The sequence below is a fragment of the Hydra viridissima genome, unplaced genomic scaffold (assembly GCF_058129835.1).
Source record: "Hydra viridissima isolate aposymbiotic clone 2 unplaced genomic scaffold, HvirCarnegie_v1 scaffold_10, whole genome shotgun sequence".
NCBI lineage: Eukaryota > Metazoa > Cnidaria > Hydrozoa > Anthoathecata > Hydridae > Hydra > Hydra viridissima.
The window spans coordinates 16,507,952-16,529,489 of NW_028324309.1; the positions used below are offsets into that span (position 1 = coordinate 16,507,952).

At 29.9% G+C, this 21,538-nt stretch overlaps 1 protein-coding gene, 1 long non-coding RNA gene and 1 pseudogene across 7 annotated transcripts in view; 1 reads left to right on the forward strand and 2 right to left on the reverse strand.

Moving 5' to 3' along the window:
• Positions 1–9,594: 9,594 nt before the first annotated feature.
• The window catches only part of LOC145181770 (uncharacterized), a 32,081-nt gene continuing 20,137 nt past the window's right edge, over positions 9,595–21,538 (reverse strand). For 5 of the 6 annotated variants that reach the window (XM_090065515.1, XM_090065514.1, XM_090065517.1 and 2 more), the window contains 2 exons: positions 21,248–21,477; positions 9,595–10,297 (listed from right to left, as the gene is read on the reverse strand). In XM_090065515.1, coding sequence (XP_089921641.1) covers positions 10,010–10,297; positions 21,248–21,477 — 518 coding nt within the window. In that variant the 3' untranslated portion in view covers positions 9,595–10,009. The remainder of the gene's footprint in view (positions 10,298–21,247; positions 21,478–21,538) is intronic. The other variant, XM_090065516.1, reaches the window with a different exon arrangement.
• On the reverse strand, positions 13,149–16,599 carry LOC149883382 (uncharacterized; annotated as a pseudogene).
• On the forward strand, positions 19,073–20,092 carry LOC149883383 (uncharacterized). Its single transcript, XR_016444578.1, has 3 exons — positions 19,073–19,244; positions 19,319–19,412; positions 19,656–20,092. It is a non-coding gene; the product is annotated as an uncharacterized LOC149883383 (long non-coding RNA).

The window sequence follows — 21,538 nt, forward strand, 5'->3', positions numbered from 1 at the left end:
CTTTTATCCATCAAGCGAAGATAATTTTTCAAAGTTGTAATGCACGGATAAACTAAACTAATGCTTACGCTATTTTCCGCACTTAGTACAGTAGTGGCTTCAGATATGTGGCTCCTATTTTTAATGCAGTGGCTTTAATGCAGTGGCTCCTATTTTTAATGCAGTATACTGCATTAAAATAGGAGCGACTGTTGTTAATAATTGCACTTGTGTTTCAGTTAGACAAGTCGGTGGTACTTTCATACAGTTTTTTCTTTTGTGAACACTCAACTAGAGCAATCTCTATAGAATCATTATTTTTTTTAATCCATTCCAATAAGTTAGAAGTGCTGTTAAAGCGCGTTTTCACATCCATTGGAGGCTTTGACTCATGTTTTCCTTGAGAAATCTGATACTTTTTGAGAGCTGCCTGTCCAACTGATGATGAGTGAAAAAATCCTACTATTTTATGAGCCTTGCTAATTAATGTAACAAGAATTGGTTGGTTGTGTATAGCTGATTTCACACAAAGTTGGAGTTTATGAGCACAACAGCCTAGCCAATCAATCCCAAGAAGTTTAATTGTGCATGGCATACTAGGAGTAGTATCGGTTGTAGCTCGGAAAATATTATCTGAAGTCAAGTCAAATTTTGACAGCACGTTTCTTACAATTTCTTCAGTGGAAGTAGCTTTGTGACAAGCATTTATTACTTCCAGATTTACAACTGATAAACAGCATGATTCTAAAACCCAAGAGGATGAAATAAAGTGGCAAGTAGAAGCAAGAAAGTTATCGCCATTGTCGGCTTTAAAGTGATCAAAAGTGATGCTAAGTTTGGAGATTAACTGGCTTTTTATACTTTGTTGGAAGTTAATATATAAATCATCGACCATGTCACCTAAATTTCGAGATTAAGTGGTCGGGTGTGGTAGATGATAATGCCCTTGAGTAAGCACCGAGCACAGATTAATAAAGCCAGATCCAGAAGTTGTCTCAAGTGATCTTCTATCTTCAATTACAAATCTAAGCACTGCACGGTCGTAGTTTTTTTTAATAACTTTATCTATTGGAGGTCGAATAAAATACGAATTTAACGAGGAACTTGATGATTGCTCGATTGTGTTTTCGGAATTCTTTTTTCTTTTAGTAGCAGATGTGCGCTTTTTTGTTGCTTCTACGTGTAGTTTTTTATGGTCACGTTTTAAATGGTTCCATAGATGAGATAAAGTTCCAGTTTTCTGAACAGAATACTTTTTGTTGCAATTTTCTTGTTTGCATTGCCAGAATACTCCTTTTATTTCAAAGAATTCTTTAACTGCCAATTTTTTAGAAGTCATTTTATAGCTTGATGCAAAAATAGCTTGATGTAGCACAAACAAAAAGTATCGAATTTAAAATTACTTTAGTGAAAGCGAAGTCAAACATTAACGATGCAAAAAATAAAACCTAACTTTTGCGTTACTAATTTGCGTTCCGCTCTGTTTAAATCCCTAATCGACAATTAATTTTAATGAAAAGTATGTTTACGTTCCAAAATTACTCTACCGCAGAATTTTCTGATAACATAAATATTGATATTTTGAAAACTTTTTAACGCCGTTTGTATGAAAACATAAAGTAATTTAAATAAAAGAATGATTCGAAAAACTCGAATCATTTTTTTCGAATCGAATCTCGAATCGAAGCGACATTTGATTAGCGAATCGAATCGAATCGAAGCGATTCGCAGGGCCCTAATATATATATATATGTATATATATATATATAATCCAGAAGTTAAAATATAAAAAGATATAAGGATTTAACTTGGACAGTTGTATTTTTTTAATGGCGAAGAAAAATAAAAAAGCTAAATAGAAACTTATTAAGTTTAAATTGAAAAGTAGAAGATAGTTTGGACAAATAAGATTGTAAAAGAAAAGATCGTATAAGGAAAAGAAAAAGGAAAAGGTAAAGAAAGTAAATAAGGTATTTCAAAAAGAATTTTTGATTAAATATGCTTCCGTGAAAATCTCAAAGAGACCGGAAAAAATATTTCTATTGAAAATCAAAAGATAAAGTTGACTGTAAGTTTAAAAAATTAAAAAAGGAAGGAAAAGTAAATATTAATATCATTTTCATATTAAAAATCAGACAAAACAAGAAGCCAAGACAAGAAAACACACAAAAACCTGTTACGATAAAGAAAAAATACAACTGCTATCAATGAAAAAGAAGTATGAAAAGTTTTTATCTATAGATTTTTTAGTGGTTAAGTATATATTTTCTTATATAAGCTTATGTAATAATAGACTAATAATTAGTAAAGTTAACATATTATTTTCCTTCTTAGATAATATACTTATTGTGTATCACACGTTTACTTTTTTTTCTTGATTTTCTTTGTTATGCAACTCAACTTAGAATTTTTTTTTTTTTTAAATCTTTTTTCTGTAACTTTTTAATGATGGTAGTGAAACAACCTTGTGGCATTTGCCTTAAAGCGGTAGCTAAAAATCACTCAGCAATCCAATGTGATCTATGTGACAAGTGGATACACATAAAATGTAATCGAGTTGACAAACTGACATATGAAAAAAGCAAAACGATAAGCCAAATTTGAAAAACCATTTTGGGGACCTCAATGACTCATCTTATACTTCAATTAGCTGCAAATATGTAGATATTCCTAGGTACAAAGAGTTATCCCGAAATTCTGTAAGTTATCTCCATACAAATATATCTTCACTACCATATATTGACAGTTTTAAAACACCAATAGCATCTTTTAGTATTATGCCTGATATTATTGGGATAACTGAATTTAACCTGCACGATAAAGATGTGTCTATAACTAATGTTGATTTAGACGGATATGTATCTGTTCACACGCCAACTAAAGTTAAAAAAGGTGGTGCTTTGATGTAAATTAAGTCTAGTTTAAACTTTAAAGTTAGAACTGACTTAATCCTGGTTAAAAGTAAACAACTCGAATCTATATTTATTGAAGTGATAAATGCTAAAAAAAAGCAATTTAATAGTTGGTTGTTTATATCGTCATCCAACATTGTGTCCATCTGAATCTGTTGATCATTATCTAAATTCTCTTCTTGAGAAAATTAGCTTGGATAAAAAAAATTTTATGTTAATGGGAGATTTCAACTTTGACTTGCTCAAACACAATGCATCCAAGGAAGTTACACCTTTTTTAAAATCAATTGTTTCGAATTCTCTTTTTCCTTTTATTATACAGCCTACACGCATAACCACTCATTCTGAAACAGTAATTGATAACATTTTGTTTCAATTTTTATTCATCTGATATAATCTCACGCAAGCTTACTGCTTCAATATCTGATCATTTTGCTCAGTTCATAATAATGCCGTATTCCAAAGCGCAAACTTCACCTAAACCTATTTTTAGGAGGTGCTTTAAAAACTTTAAAAAAGCTGAATTTATCCAGGATATTTCAAATGTTGAATGGGATGACTTTATAAAAGAAGAAAATAATGTCAATTATTTCATTAAAAAGTTAATCGAAATTTTTTATTATATTTTGAACAAACAGCAGTTTTATCAAAATTACAGAAAGTATAAGAGTTGCTCTTGATAATGGTAATTTTGCATGTGGGGTTTTCATTGATTTACAAAAAGCTTTTGACACCGTAGACCATGACATTCACCTATCAAAGCTTAACTATGATGGTGTACGCGGCATACACTTGCAATGGTTTGAATCATACCTTTCCAATCTTCAACAGTTTGCCACTTTAATTGGCACCTTCTCAGACATTATAAGCGTTTGAATTGATATTCCTCAGGGATCCATACTAGGTCCTCTTCTCTTTCTTATTTACATCAATGATCTTAATCTTTCTATCAAACATTCAAATACGTATCATTTTGCTGATGATATAAATCTTCAATTAACGAAAAACTCCCTCAAAAAACTAAATAAATATATTAATGAGGATATGGCCAGTCTTGTTCAATGGCTCCGAGTAAATAAAATCTCATTGAATACTAAAAAAAAAGAAATGGTAATATTTAAGACGCAGTGTACTAACTTTTCTAAAAAAACAAGAATCTTCCAAAATACTTGAACTTTAAGATAAGTGGCTAAAAGCTGCCTTTGTCTAGTAACATAACTTATCTTGGTGTTGTGATAGATGAGAAACTTTCTTTTAAAACACACATAAATATCCTTGCTCTCAAGTTAAACCTTTCCAACGGCATGTTAGCAAAAATTCGACACTACGTTAATTTTAAAACATTACCATCTATATATCACTCAATTTTTGGTTCGTATTTACTATATGCATGCCAAGTTTGGGTACAATCTAAAACCGTCTGTCTTTCTAAAATTGTTTTACTTTAAAATAGAGCAATACGAATAATTCATTTCTGCCCAAGAAACTTCCCTGTTGACATCTTGTTTCTTACATCCAAAGTTCTTCGTTTCTATGATTTAATCCAATTTCTAAATTGTTCATTTGTCTAAGATCAACAACACGGTCTCCTTCCTTCCATATTTCGTAACTACTTTAACAGTAGTGTGAGGAGGGAAGATGAAGAAAATTGTAAACATTATCTTTAAGTTTTACCCGACTCAAACACGCTACATTCGAACGAGGAAAAGAGCGAGTAAACCAAATACACCAGGTGGACACAAATGTGAGGGCGGCGGATTTGATAATTTTTATTTTATAAATATTTATTTATTTTTATATTAAAGATGTGATGATTAAATGTGACTATAGTAACATTAGCGCGATTGGAGCATCAGACTTTTTAATAACAATTTTTAACGCATAAAGCAATAATAAAAATATTATTAATTATAATATTGACTTACTCAAAATGCAAGCAAAAATAAAAAGACTTACGACTGATTTTTCTTCTCTTACTTATTTTTCTTAATTAATATTCTCAATTATTTCTCATCAATATATATATTCTCTTAATATTAAATCGTACAAATAACAATACATTAATACTTACAATAACGCAAATTGAAAGTTACTCAAATACATTTCTTTACCAAATCCTTTTCATAAGTTCCTCTTCAACTTGATCATAAATTCTTTTCATTAAATTCTCATTATATATATATATATATATATATATATATATATATATATATATATATATATATATATATATATATATATATATATATATATATATATATACAGAATTGTAGAAATTATGTTAATATTTCCAGTAAGAGTGCTCAATACAGCGTAGAATAAGTATAGCGAGTATATTATTTCCATTTAGTGGGCATAGAGTGGTTTGTCGGCGCTTGCATGATTGGCTATTATTGTCAGTAGCTTTAGATAGTATTCTTTTGTTATTAGCAGTAATAATTTTCTTAATATTTGAGAGGCAGCTGTAACTAACTTTTACGTTGTTCCGGTTAAAAAGTTTTTGAAATTTATTGTCTCTAGGGAAGCATTTATTAATTAAACCCAAAAATGTCTTTGCGACGTTTTTTCTAACGTTCAGTAAAAACGGAGGGTTAAACCAAATAACGTTTCGTTTTCGAGATCCTGCATCACGTTTTGGCGGAAAAAACCTTTAAAGACAGGTGGTATAAGTATCACGTTATTACGTCAAAACTAGGCTTGTTCAATAAACGAAGCGAGCTAACATCAAAATGCCGTCATAAAACTAAATTTTTAATAAAAAACTTTAATGCGGTTATAGCAGACACTCCGTAGCACTTTTTTCCCATTTTTTGTCGTTACGTCTTTTTACGGTTTGTAACATCTGATGATCGCTATTGCGTGAAACTTTAAGTAATGTAACATAAACCAAGCTAATTATTTAGTTTGTATAATTATAATAATAAAAATAATATAAGCTTATTTATGTAGAGTTCTGAGTTATTTTGAAAATTAAGTAGCCTTGGGGCAAGATGAACGGGGCAAGATGACTCGTTTGTCGTTTCGCCAAAGCACATTTTTTACTACAAACCTGCACTGTAATAACTTTTGTGCAGCTTAGTCATTATTACATTGCTTTATTATGCATTACAATTTTTTGTTTGACATTTACTTTATTTTGTTGTGTTGGAATTTGCTATGAACTGATTAGTAGACTTTTTTTTGCATAGCCCTATATAAATATATAGTTTAATTGTTTAAAAAATTACATAAACGTTTGTATTACGTATCTTATTAGCTAGAATTTATGATATCGTGTTATTTGAGAAGGTAATGGTGTAATGGAATTTACTTTTTTTAAAGTCACCATCTTGCCCCGCATATGGGGCAAGATAATAATTTGAGGTAACTTTGGTTAATGAGTTTTTTCAAGGCTATCTTTAATTTTATATGGGTTTTTTTTATACATATGTGACGCATAATAATTTTTTTCCACTTTTTGATAAAATTTTACTTATTGAAACAGCTATTGAATAAGATGTAATTGCTATTCAAAACGTTCGTCATCTTGCTCCATGTTCCACTATTATTATATACATATATATATATATATATATATATATATATATATATATATATATATATATATATATATATATATATATATATATATATATATATATATATATATATATATATATATATATACACACACACACACACACACGCTACCGTCCGTAAGTTTGGACGTACTTTACAAAAATAAAAAAACGTGTTTTAACTCATAAATAAAATTAATTAAGAGTGTCTATATTGGTCTCATCATAAAGTACTGTTAGAACATAGATAAGAGAGATATTTTTAATAGAAATATACTCTTACATTATTAAATTTGTTATTATTTACAAAATGAAATAAACAGAAACATTTTTAAGCGATATCCACTTGTATTGTAAAATTAATAAATTTTTAATTAAGACTACTTTTTATTTTGTTTATTCTCATTATTAGTTAAACATTTAAGCTGAGTGTGTTATAAGATTTTTTTTTTTTCTGTTTTAAAAAGTTAATAAATCTATAGGTTTCGAAAATTAATGATTTGATTGATTTTAAACTATAAATTTTTGGAAAGAAAATTTTTTTAACTTTATTTCTCATTCTTTCAAATTAATTATTTCATTTTAATGTTCTTATAACAGTATAAAGGTGACTTCTTGTAGGGCTTAGAGGTCGTGTGGCTGTTAAAAAACCACGTCTTACAACCATCCACAAACAAAAAAAAATTAGTCTGAGCCAAAGAACACAAGAATTGGATGGTAGAAGAGTGGAATAGAGTAATTGGGTCAGACGAATCAAAGTTTGAGAATTTTGGGAATAAACGCTGGTTATTTGTTCGTCGTTGGATAGGAGTAAGAATGCTGGAGCAATGTACTATGCAAACAATTAAGCATGGAGGTGGGAATATAATGGTTTGGGTTTGTTTCGGTAGTGGCCAAGTGGGATCAATCGCCAAAATTGACGGAAAAATGACAAAAGAAGTCTATTTAAAGATTTTGAAAGAAAATGTTTTAGTCTGTGGAACCGAATTAATTGGCGAACGATTCGTGCTCCGACAAGATAACGATCCTAAACACACTACTAAAGTGGTTAAGCAATATTTAAATGAAAAAGAAGAGGAAGGGTTGTTGAAGGCCATAAATTGGCTAACGCAGAATCCTGATTGTAACCCAATTGAGTTATTGTGGGATCATTTAGATCGAGAAGTCCGAAAAACTCCACCATTGATTGATCAAATGCCACTTATCTGCCTAGCGATATTCAAAGCTAAAGGTGGCCATATATATATATATATATATATATATATATATATATATATATATATATATATATATATATATATATATATATATATATATATATATATATAAATGTGTAAATGTGTATTTTATTGCATATATATATATATATATATATATATATATATATATATATATATATATATATATATGTATATATATATATATATAGACAAATTAAAATTTGGAACAACAATTTTGTTCCATAAAAATGGCCTTCCATTATATGTTTGGAGACAAGGCAAATGTGGTCGAAAAAAAATAATAACACCCAGGAATGAGAGAATGCTAGTAAAAATATTAAAACAAAGTAGATTTGCAACATGTTCTGCAATAACCAGCAAGTTTAATGAGGTGGGAATAAATGTAGCGACAATCACTATTCGACGGAGTTTGCATGGATTGGGCATTAGAAGTAGAAGGCCAGCACAAAAGCCAAAATTAGCACAGAGAAATAGACACCTGGATTGCGTAAAGAAGTATCGCAGTTTCACTGTTGATGAATGGAAATTGGTAAGTCATTATAATACAACGATTAGAAGTTTTTTTCTTAATATTTCAGTCTTTATATTCTGTAATAATTTTTATTCTGATTTTCTTCAGGCATGCTTCAACGATGAGTCTACCATAGAAATTATGATTCAAAAGGCTCAATATGTCAAAAGGGCTGTCAATGAAAAATTCCATGAAGATTGTGTAATCCAAACCATTAAACATCCTTCTGAAGTTATGTTTTTTTAGTTATCAGCGGGAGAAGCCTTTGTCGACTGTTCATTGTAGATAGAATATTAAAACAGGATTAATACAAAAAAGTTATTGAAACTTGTTTGTTTTGTCTTTTACCTCAAATGAAGGAGTGGTTTCCAAATAAGCAAAAAAAAGTATTTATGCACAATGGAGCCCCATGCCACACAGCAAAATCCATTAAAAATTTATTAGCTTCTCAAAAAGTTCCACTAATAGATTAGCCAGGGAACTCCCCGGATATAAACCTTATAGAAAAGGTATGGGAGTTATTAAAGAGAGAAATTTCCACCGAAAAGGTCACAAATAGGACCCAATTGATTGAAAAAGTTATTTGGCATTGGAACCATAATGCACGTTTGATAGAAATGGCTTTGAATTGTCTCTATAATATGCCAAATCGCCTTTGTGCAGTGATTAAAAATAAGGGAGGATCAATAAAATATTGAAATTTTCTCTTAATAAACATATTCTTATCAAAATTTTGTGTATTTTGTGTTAGGAAATAATTATATCAATAATAATTGTAGAAATAAAAAATTTGTTTCTGTATTTTTTAAGAAAAAATCACTAGAATGAGAAAAATTACAAAAATTGCAACGTGGCCTATTAATTTGATCAGGGACTGTATATTTATAAACAATGTAGTCATGCATTAAAGTTAAATTTTGCATTTAGGTGCTGTAAAAACAAATCATTTAAACTCGTTAGCATCAAGCATCAATTTTCAGCTTTCAGGAGATTGAAATGGCGGACGAAAAGCTCAGGAAGAATAAAAAAAAATTGTTGAATAAATAGTACTATTTCAAACAATCAATAATATCTGTACTATCAATATTATTTTTGTCGATTTGAATTGGAATAAATTTTAAAAAATATTTATTTTTGTGTTTTCTTTTTGTGCGATATCACGTTTTCTTCATAATGGGCTAATAATCCCATGCTAGTGTATGTATATTGGTTAAAAGTAACGGGTCAGTACTAGAATACGATCACGGACGAGTCCTGGAAAATGATCCCGGGCTGGCTAGCGATGCTGGCCCATAGGCCGTTTTGATATTGGGCCGTCATCAATTGCTGGCATCGCGCCGCTGTCGCAAGCGTAACTGGGCAAGCGTTTCGCCTATAACGGGAGGCTGTTTGGGTTATTACAACTTGAACTGATTCATAAGTAAAAGCTTTACAATGATTAACATTATATCAAAACAGTAAATCAAAGAAATATGATAAGTTATGGAAACAAAAAAAATTATAGAAACAAAACAACAAATTATAGAAACAGCATTAAAAATGAATATATTTGAAAACAACGTTTTAGTTGCCGCAATAAGATGTTTGGTGAAAAGCGAATTCTTTTATTTCCATCAGCCCTAGTAAGAATACAAAGGCATTTATTTTAAAAAAGTCCCAAAAAAAAAAATAAGCATGAAAAAACTATATGCAAAAGTGGAACTAGTTCACGCCGTTCAAGACTTTTTTTGAAAAAACACGCATTTGATTGTATAATAGTTAACAAGAAAAACTTAAATCGGAAAGTGTCAGCTGTTGTTATCGTCTTTTTCAACTGCTCCTCAAAAGGTCTTTTAGCTGGAGATAAATGGGGTTAATATCAAGTACGTAGCCCAATAGTGATTTCCAATTTCTGTCAGAACCGTTGAAGTTTTTTGGAAATGTAAAATGTGCACGACCGTAAAATTCAGCGGGTATCTCTTCTCTTTTCGCGCCATCGAGTACAACAGCAAACTGAGAAGAACGTTGACAGTTTTTATATAACAATTTTCTGATCAAGTCAGCTTCGGTATTTACCTTACAAAATATTTCTTCTGTTGACAATTTCGATTTTATGGCCTAAAATAATATGCATATATAGAATTAGGACTGTTAGACATTTCAACCCTTGCTTATTCAGGCGTGGGATTCGCGCATTAGCAGCTTCCTAGACAGCACTCTACACCGGGCCAGAATTCCGGCGAATCATCGCAAGCCGTGTTGACTATACTAGTTACGGGCCAATACTGACGCAGGTCTGGCAACCTTCTGGCAACTAGTCGTATGCCGTTGCGATAGCATTTGTTATTGGCCCAACACTGGCCTGATTGTGGCGGCTACAGAGTTTCGGCCAAACGTCGTTTGGCCGTAATCGTCACCAAACGTACGTTTGCTATTATAACAAAGTGGTGATATTTTTGTAAAAGCATTAACAAATATGTTGTAATTAGAATAGCATTTGCTACATCCTAACTCTTACAGTAGTAAATATTACTGTAAAAAGTTTGGATGTAGTATGATATAAATAATGTAAATTTCACTTATGTTAGCACACATTATTACAGTAATTTTGTACAGTTTGAATAACATTAATAGAACAACAAAAATAAAGATAATAACAATATATATATTGTTATTATCTTTATTTTTGTTTTTGTTTTTGCTGTTATTAATCTATCTTTGTTTTTATTATTATATGTTACTTTATTATTACTTGTCATTAAAATAATCTTATTTAATTTAAGTTAGTTTTAAACTCATTTTAAGTGACCTTGGTTGTAATCTATTGTCATTTACATTACATTCATGAAATGACTTTGTCAATGGTCATTTCCCTCATTTTAGCAATTCAATATAAGAGTGAACCATCCAAATTAAATGTTTATATATTTTTCAGTTTTAACTTCTGGATAATGCATGCTTCTTGTTACATATATAGTTAGAGTTAGTTCAAAATGCTTGCAACAAATATTTAATGAAGATATCAATTGTGGAATAGTAAATCTACAGAACTCCTTTGGTGAGATAACTGTTGCTCCCTCATACAAAATACAACTTTCCTGCTACTCTTGTTAATATATTTTATGATAACAATGTTAATGTTGAAACTGAACTTGATCATATTTAAAATCTTGGTAATGATAATGATGATGAAACATTCTCATCACATTTGACTACCCTATTAGATGATTGGGCTGTTCAGTTTAGTGTTAATTTGACTGCTTTGTCATCTTTACTGTGTATTCTCTGTCTGTTTCATCCTGATTTCCCTATTTAAAAAACTCAACGCAATTTTATAATTGCATATCGAGCCGGTGGTGATTATTTTTATTTTGGTTCGGCAATTAGTTTAACAAATATTAAATCATGTTTATGATAAAATTGCAAAATTCTCAGCTCTTTATATGCAGTTGAATATCGATGGTTTGCCTTTGTTTAAAAGTACCAAAATATCATTTTGGCCAGTTATGTGTCTTTTGCGAGGTTTTAATTTTAAAAAACCTGTATGATATAAGTCTGTTAAGAATTACATTTAGTATCACACTTAGATAATGTTAAACACATTGTAATTTTAGATGACAGAATTCTCAAGTGTGTATTCAACAAGTTGATGATGGTTTTGTTATTTCTCCCTTGCTTCACTTGTTTTAACTTAACACGTTCGCTGCCAAGCTACTTTAAACTATGCGTTATTTATTTTGCCGAGCCATAATGCCTGCAATGATTAATTTTTGCCGAGGCTGTTTTGCGTGGTTTCATTTTTCATTGCCAAGGCTAGATATCAACATTTCAATAAATAAAATATTTTTAATCTGAAATAATTCTAAAGTATTTTTTATTCTGAATATAACTGACAAAAAAAAAAGCACTACGAATATAGTCGTAGTTGGCAAATATCAAAGTCCCGCTAACTACGAATATACTCGTAGTTGGCAAATTAATGACGCCAACTTAGTACGAGTATACTCATAACTGGCAGCGAAAGTGTTAATTTGTTGAAATCTGTACTTTCTATTTACCTACATTATTACTAACAAAATTAATATGTTTATTTCATACATAGTTTTATATGAGGTGGTAATTGAAATATTTACCTTACTTACGTTAATTTTAGTCGTGTCTTAAGTAATCTTCTTTCCTAATAATAACAGTTATATAACAATATTGTCTATATTAATGCATTCAATAGCTGCCGATTGGAGAAATTACATTTGGTAAATATAAATGGCATAAAAATGATTCCCATAAATGTTTAATAAATTGTTTTTGATTTCGTATTTTATTTGCATTAGATTTTTGAGATACTTTTGGTATTTTTAGAATATATACATATATATTGAAGACCTCAGTGGAAAAACCAGCGTTGTCACATTTTTATTATTTTGAGATAATCAATTTTTAAAGTTCAAAACGTTCTTTAAAATTTAATTTATACACTGCTTTTTAGTTTTATGTATATATATATAGATTAACTATATTTATATCAGATTATTTCTTAAAAAATAAAATATAAATATTTTTTCAATGTTTTTTTCGGAAACTAAAGTTCATTATCAATAAATGGTCATCACTGACTTTTTCCTTGGAATTTTTAAGTGGCGTAATTACTATTTTTAGCCCTTCTTTTTTGTTTAAAAACAAATCAATATCTTAAAAATGGGCTCTTCATGATATAAGGGGCCTCAAAAGACAGTTGACCCTGCTGTTTCTTTAGCTAATTTTTTTTTGTTATCCCACTGAAACGTCTATGGGAAGTTATTACATTTTGTTAACATCTATTGTGGAGCAATAGATTTTTTTTATCTAACAAAGTCAAACTAATTAAAACATAAATTTTAACACAAATTTATCAGAAACATTACTATACGTGAAATTAATGAGACCAACATGAAATTAATGAGAAACATAACCATAATTAAAATATATTTTTCTAATCAGTATCTGAATCTTCTGATGCCGAATCTTGTGTTTCTGTGTTTGAAGTAACAAGATTATCAAAAAAATTGTGATTATCATGTTAACATAGACGCTTCAGAACTTGTAAGTCGTTATACTTGGCAGTACTTATTGGTAGAACTGAGGAATACATATTAAACTGATTGAGTGCAGTTTCTGTTTGATTATTTTGTCTACGTTTTACCAAAGCAGTATTTTCAATATTGTCATTCCAGTTGTTAGGAAAGAGACGCAGTGCAGGGTGTATATCTTTAATGACAAGTTCTCTGACTGGTCGAGTTTTTATCGGACATGCACACTTATAATATTGTTTCAAGTAATCAGAAAATCTGAAAAAATTTACATTGAAAAAATTTACAACATTAAAAGGTGAAGGTTTTTTTCTGCAATTCTTAAGAATCTGACGCCAATCCTCAGGAATTTCAACATTAGCCTTTATATTAACATTTGCCATGTCATGATCGCATTCCATATAGGAATGACCTCGTATAGGAAATGACACTTTAATACATTTAAAACGTTTTTGAAAGTCAACCATCCAATGCAAAAAACGAAACACAGTGTAATTTTTGTTTTGTCCTGCACATCCATCGCAAAAAAAATGTAATTTAAGGACTGTGTCAGAAAGATGATTAATGATAAAATGATAAAGCGTAGAGCAAACATCATCAGCTCCCTTTTTTCCTGTTGTTTCATCGTATGTATAAAGAAATACTTCATCACTGGATAGGATGTGTATATTAAATGAAAAAAATTTAAGCTCTCTTCGGTAATACACATTGTTAGTTGATTTATTAGGCAAGGGTAAATTCTTCTGAAAATCAAAAGCAATAGCTTCAAACATGTCTGAGTTTTTTGCTCGTTTTTTTGCATCTGACTTTCTGTTATAAAATACAGCAGCTCTTTTTGTGTGAAAATCATGCTCTGTTTCAAGATCTTTTTTTTTTTTATTAAGTTTGATAATATCTTGACCAACTGCATTTAAAAGCTCTTGGTCAGTGTGTTTTATATTTACAATGAACTCATCACAAGCTAAACAAGTGTCTTTTTGTGGAAAGCCAAACCCAATATTAAATTTATTGTTAAAAACTACTCTGTATGTTTCGTATCCTAATTTAACAGTTGGGTAAGCATGTTTGAATAGTTCAAACATTTTAGAGACATTTAGATCTTCAGATAAGTAAATTTTTTTAGTTTTTCCAATAGCATAATGAGATGACCTTCCTCTGAAAGAAGATATATGTTTTTGGATAGCTTCCCTGTCACTTTCAGTTATTTTGTGTGGCCAATTTTTATGCTTGCCTCTACCATCAATTGGAGGGCGACCTAAAAGAATGCACACACACACACACACACACACACACACACACACACACACACACACACACACACACACACACACACACACACACACACACACACACACACACACACACACACATATAAATAATTTAGTTCATAACTTAAAATATTATAAATAACTTCTTTAACTATCTACTAACCAGTTGTAGCAACTGATTTCCTTATTGATTCGATCTTAGCTTTTGTAATTCCGAAAAAAGACATCATAGCTTTAATGCAGATTGGAACTTCGATAGCTGATTGTGCTCTTTTCACCCTTACACAATAAGAATATGAAAAATTGTGTAAGTAAGTTTTATCTGCATTCTGTCGTGGTCTTCTTCTGTTAATGTTTTGGATTTTTATTAGTGTGGATAAGTACGCGTCCTGACTATTTTAAGATGAATATTCATTAAAGTTCTTAATAAGTTCGTTCCTTTCCTCACTACTAATATTTTTAAAACATGCAAGTCGAATACAATTACAGTCTGCCCCAATAATATGGCTCGATAAATTGTGTATTTTTTTCTATTTTTAAAATTAATATTAATCTTTCTTTTTCTTGATTTTTCTGTAACCACCGGACTATCATTACAAGCCATTTTGTTTTTTGTTTACTTTTTTCCGCGGCTTTTTTTTTCAACCAATACTTGAGGTATTAAGGAATCACGTTGTTTCGTAAACTATAAAAACTTCGGACAACGCAGGCTATTCCAAATGTAACCCTTGACATCACCGATTGTTCCATTTGATCATGTTTAATTTTATCCTCTTTTTTAATGAGTGGACTAGTTTTTTCACTTGGTAAATAAAATAAAAGATGAAATAAGATATGCTTGCTTGAAAAATAATAGTTTCTCAAAAATTTTAAAAATGTGACATCGCTGGTTTTTCCGCTGAGGTCTTCATATATATATACAGTATTGGACAAAACATTTGCAACCAAATAATGCTAATTTAGTTTCTTTATATAAAAGTGCTGCATTTTTTCAATTTAGAGAAATAACTATGTAACTGTCTAAACAGATACAGACAAAGTTCTTCAAATTTTATTCATCACAAAGTTCATTATTTGTACACGAAAATTAATAAATTAATCAAAAGTATTAAAAAAAGTTGATTTCCTTCTGGACAAAACAAGTGCAACTCGACAAAATGTTGACCAAGCTGTATTTCGCTATCAATGTTTCGTGGCGAATCCTTTGTTGTCGATTACAGCCTTGCATCTTCGAGGCATAGATTCGATCAGGTGATCAATCAAACTTTGTGGAATCGCTGCCCAGGCCTTTTGGATTTGTTCAAACAGTTGATCCTTATTACGAACACCTTCACGATTAATTCTGCGGTTGACGATCTCCCACAGGTTCTCGATAGGATTGAGATCCGGAGATTGAGGCGGCCAATCCATCACCGATAGGTGCTTGTCTTGAAACCACTGCTTGACTACTTTTGCAGTGTGTTTCGGATCGTTGTCTTGCTGAAAAACCCATTTTATTGGCATATTCCATTCAGCATGAGGTAACATAACATCTTTCAGGATATTTTATACATGAAACGGTTTATTATTCTATTGTTTCGATGTATTGGACCTAGACCGTTAGCAGAAAAACACCCCCAGACCATTACATTGCCTCCACCATGCTTCACGGTCTTATGGCAGTAACGTAAATCGAGGCATTTTCCGGCCGGTCGACGTACACGGCAAATGCCATCGCTCCCAATGATGTTGAACTTCGATTCATCACTGAACAGGACAGTTCGCCATTTCTGCACATTCCAGTCAATATATATATATATATATATATATCAAATGTTTTTGCCTCTACTTTAAGAGTTTTAGTTCTCTCCCAATTAATTTCTTCTGAACATGATGATGCTTGCCCTCGTTTAACCTTTTTTGTTGTTGTTGGGTTCGAGTTCTAATTTGTAATTTCGTTTCGCAGACGTATTTTCTTTTTTTTTTAAAAAAAAAAAGTTTAAGTGGAACAAGTCACTGAAAAATCCCGTGCCGATTGTTGATACTACTCTTTTCATACAATAGGATTTTTCAGGTTTGTGAGCTTTAAATAGACCATATATACGAGTTGAGGCTCTCGAGACACAGATGCACCAATGTTCCCCTCTAAATGGCGGGATTAAACTCGATAATAGGCAATTTGTTAAAACTAAATTTTGAACACCATTTTTCACGTTTTTATGTGAGGATTAAAAAGGAAGAAGCCACTCAACTGCTGACGTCAGTTAATTTTAGGCCGTTTTTTTGTAAATTAAAATAATTTTACGAGCTGATGATGCTGGTAACCATAATCCAGAGAAAATTTCTCATAAATTAATTTTGCATTTAGAGAATTCGTATTATTTGATGTTTCCTTATATATATATATATATATATATATATATATATATATATATATATATATATATATATATATATATATATATATATATATATATATATATATATAGCTATTTCAAGTTGTATTATTTTCAAATACAATATCTCTTGTTCGTATAAGAGTGTTCAATACTTTGTATAAATAGAGCAATATATATATATATAAAACGAAGAAACAACAATGGAGTACGACTACTCGCCAGAAGCATGCCAGACTCGGGACAGTACTGGCCCGTTACTAATTTAGTCGTCACGGTGTGCGATGATTCGCCAGAATTCTGGCCCAGTGTCGTAAGCTGTCTGGGTATTAGATGACGCATGATGTAAATAACGTAAATTTCACTTGTGTTAGCACATGTCGTTACAGTAATTTTATATATATATATATATATATATATATATATATATATATATATATATATATATATATATATATATATATATATATATATATATATATATATAATGTAATCATACATTAAAGTTAAACTTTATGTTCAGGTGCTACAAAAATTAATCATTTCAACTCGGGAGCATCACGCGAAGAGGTTGAGCGTTGGCCGAAGAATATTTTTAGCGTTCAGGAAATCGAAATGGTGGGCGAAAACCTCGGGAAGTTCGTTGAATAAATAGTATTATTTTAATCTATCAATATTTGTACTATTTAAAATTATTTTCATCAATATGATTTGGAATAAATTTCAATAAATATTTCATTTTGTATTTTTTTTTTTTTTTTTGTGCGATATCACGTTTTCTTCAGAAATGGCTTATACACAGACAGCTTACGACACTGGGCCAGAATTCTGGCGAATCATCGCACACCGTGACGACTAGATTAGTAACGGGCCAGTACTGTCCCGAGTCTGGCATGCTTCTGGCGAGTAGTCGTACTCCATTGCGATGGCATTTGTTATTGGGCCAACAGTGGCCCGATTGTGGCGGCTACAGAGTTCTGGCCGAATGTTGTTTTGCCATAACCGTCATTATTTTGAATATTTTCTGCGTCATCCATGATGATTTTATAGACGCGAAGCCAAATACTTACAAGATATATTTCGCAAATTTCTTGCTTTTGCTGTTTTTTTTATTATGCTATTATTACAATACGTATTGTAATAATAATAGCAAACGCACTTTTTTGTGAAAACGTATAGTTATGTTGTAATTAGAATTGCAATTGCTACATCCTAACTCTTGCAGTAGTAAATACTACTGTAAAAAGTTTAGATGTCGTATGATGTAGATAATGTAAATTTCACTTATGTTAGCACAAATCATTACAGTTATTTTATATAAAGGTAGCTATGTTTTTATATTAAACAGTTTGAATAACATTCATGCAAGATTGATTTAGCAATAAAACAGAAATGGTCAAAGAAATGTGTATATATATATATATATATATATATATATATATATATATATATATATATATATATATATATATATATATATATATATAAATTAAACGCATTGCAATTTTAGATGACAGAATTCTCAAGTATCTATTGTTACAAGTTGATTAAAGTTTTGTTGTTTCACCCTTGCTCCATTTGTTATAATTTAATTTGTTGAAATCTGTACTAAGTCTATTTTCTTACATCATTACTAACAAAATTAATATGCTTATTTCATACATAGTTTTGTATGAGGTGGTAATTGAAAATTTTAACTTATTTAGGTTAATTTTACTCGTGTCTTGAGTAATTTTCTTTCCTAATAATAACAATTTTATAACAATATTGTCTACATTTATGCATTCAATAGCTGCCGATTGGAGAAATTACATTTAGTAAATGAAATTGGCATAGAAATGACTCCCATAAATGTTTAATAAATTGTTTTTGGTTTCTTTTTTTATTTGCATTAGATTTTTGAGATACTTTTGGTATTTTAAATATATATATACATATATATATATACATATACATATATATATATATATATATATATATATATATATATATATATATATATATATATATATATATATATATATATATATATATATGTATATATATAGACATACACACTCCAAAATATACTTATGTTTACGCACACGCACATAAATATATTTTGGAGTGTGTATGTCTATATATATATATATATAGACATACACATTCCAAAATATATTTATGTGCGTGTGCGTGTGCGTTTGTGTGTGTGTGTGTGTTCGCAATAAAATGCACAACAACCTATTGTTAAAATAAACAGTTTCATTATTTTTTTCTTTTTTATTATGGTTTTCAGGGTCTTCATTGACATCCAATTGATCATCATCTGTCAGACAGATTCTTGCCAAAGTGAGTAAAGGAACACTTCATTGCACTGGTTAGTAGCAGTATGCTTAGAACTTATACTTTTAGATATTTTAAGTAACTTTATGTTTATTTTTATTTTACTAGAATTTTAAAAATGAAATTTCTGAGATATCCCGATTTTTACAGTTGAAAAAGAGGTGCTTATTTCAGTCGAAAACTTGAAAAAAAGTTTCATCGGGTAAGAAGAAATCTTTGTCTTTATTTACAACATATATATATATATATATATATATATATATATATATATATATATATATATATATATATATATATATATATATATATATATATATATATATATATATATATATATATATATATATATATATATATATATATATATATATATATGTTTATATATTTATATATATATATATTTACACAATGTAATCATACATTCAAAGTTAAATTTTATGCTCAGGTGCTATAAAAAAAAATCATTTAAACTCGGGAGCATCAAGCGAAGTGGTTGAGCGTTGGCCGAAGAGTATTTTTAGCATTCAGGAGATCGAAATGGTGGACTAAAACCTCGGGAAGGACGAAAAAATTCGTTGAATAAATAGCACTATTTCATTCTATCAGTATCTGTACAATTAAAATTATTTTTGTCAATTTGAATCAGAGTAAATTTCAAAAAATATTTATTTTTGTATTTGTTTTTTGTGCGATATCACGTTTTATTCAGAAATGGCTAATAATAGCGTGCTAGTGTAAGTGTATTGTTTAAGAGTAACGGGTCAGTGCTGGCATACGATTACGGAAGAATGCTGGAAAATGATCCCGGGCCAGTGCTGGCTAGCGATGCTGGGTCATTGGCCGTTTTGACATTGGGCCGTAATTAATTGCCGGCATCGCGCCGCTGTCGCAAGCGGAACTGGGCCAGCATTGGGCCTGTAACGGGAGGCTGTCTAGGTACGTCTCTCATGTGTATATATGCACGTATTTTAGTCTTGCAGTCCACTTTGTAGACATATATTGAACTCGCAGATTATCATCTTACATTTATCTGTGAAAATCATTGTCAACACTTTTTTCCTATTTACGAAAATCTTTTTTTATATTTGTAATATTTTTTTTTAAAACATCTTTTTCTTATTTACTTATGAGTGTTTTGGAGAACTACGCAGCAACAACAATCAAGTCAAAAACGAGTTCACCAAAAACACAAGTGCAAACAACGAAAGATTAAACGGAGCAGTAAGCTTTTAAAAATTTTACTTTTTTTAATGCTGAAATCTTCTTTTTTAAAACCAAAAAAAATATAACGAAATTTAGCTAAAGTAAGATAAATTGTTCAAACAGTAATACAGTGTGTCCAGAGAGTTTATACGAGAGCAAATTTTTTATGATACCGGTTTAGTTTTTTAATGATAAAATTGTCACAGCAAAAGATTTTTTAGAAATCTTTTTTTTATTAATTAGATAATGAGTTCCTATTTATCGGCACCTTTTTTGTGCATGTGTGACACTTCCCTCTCTTCTATTGATAACTGATCAATTAGTTACCAAATTTAACCTGGGCAATAAATGGCCATTACTTTTAGGCGAATAGCGTAATTTTGGATTTATTTGATCTATAAGACTTCCTGTGCCTCTGAAAATGATAATATTTATTATAATACCCTACCAAAAAAATTTTCATGAAGAATTAAATAATTTTTGAAATAATCAATACCAAACCTGATCTGGTAAATTTTTGACCAAATGGGTAAGAAAAGTATCCCTGAGAGTGTTAAATGGCAAATTGTTAGTTTAAATAACAAGGAAACCAATCTAATATTGGTATAGCATTTGAATAGTTTTATCTTGCTCTTGTATTTTTACATTTATAAATGTATAAAATTCCATTGCAAAATTTTTTTGCTTTGTTAATTAAAGCATACTAAATGTTACTTTACAAAAATTTTTAAAAAAGCTTTTGTTTTTACAATTTTGTCATCCAAAAAATATTGACCAAAATCATAAAAAATTTGCCTTCGTATAAACTTTCTGGACATACTGTAACAAACATACCTCCAAATACAATGGAGAAAAGATCATGACAATCTTGTCAGCCTTTTTCAGATTTTCTGGCACCCAGCTTGATAATCCTCCACAATTAACGATTGAATTCTGATTGCAAAGATCAATACAAACCTGAACATTTGAAATGGAGTGAAGTTTTGTTGCTAAAGATAGTACTTTTTCTTTTTCTTTTTCTGTTGATGCACAATGAGAGATGTATACCACTCGATTTTTAATATCTACATTTAAATTATCAATTCATAGTTTTATTTTTTCTGCTAAAAGGCAATTATTCTAAAT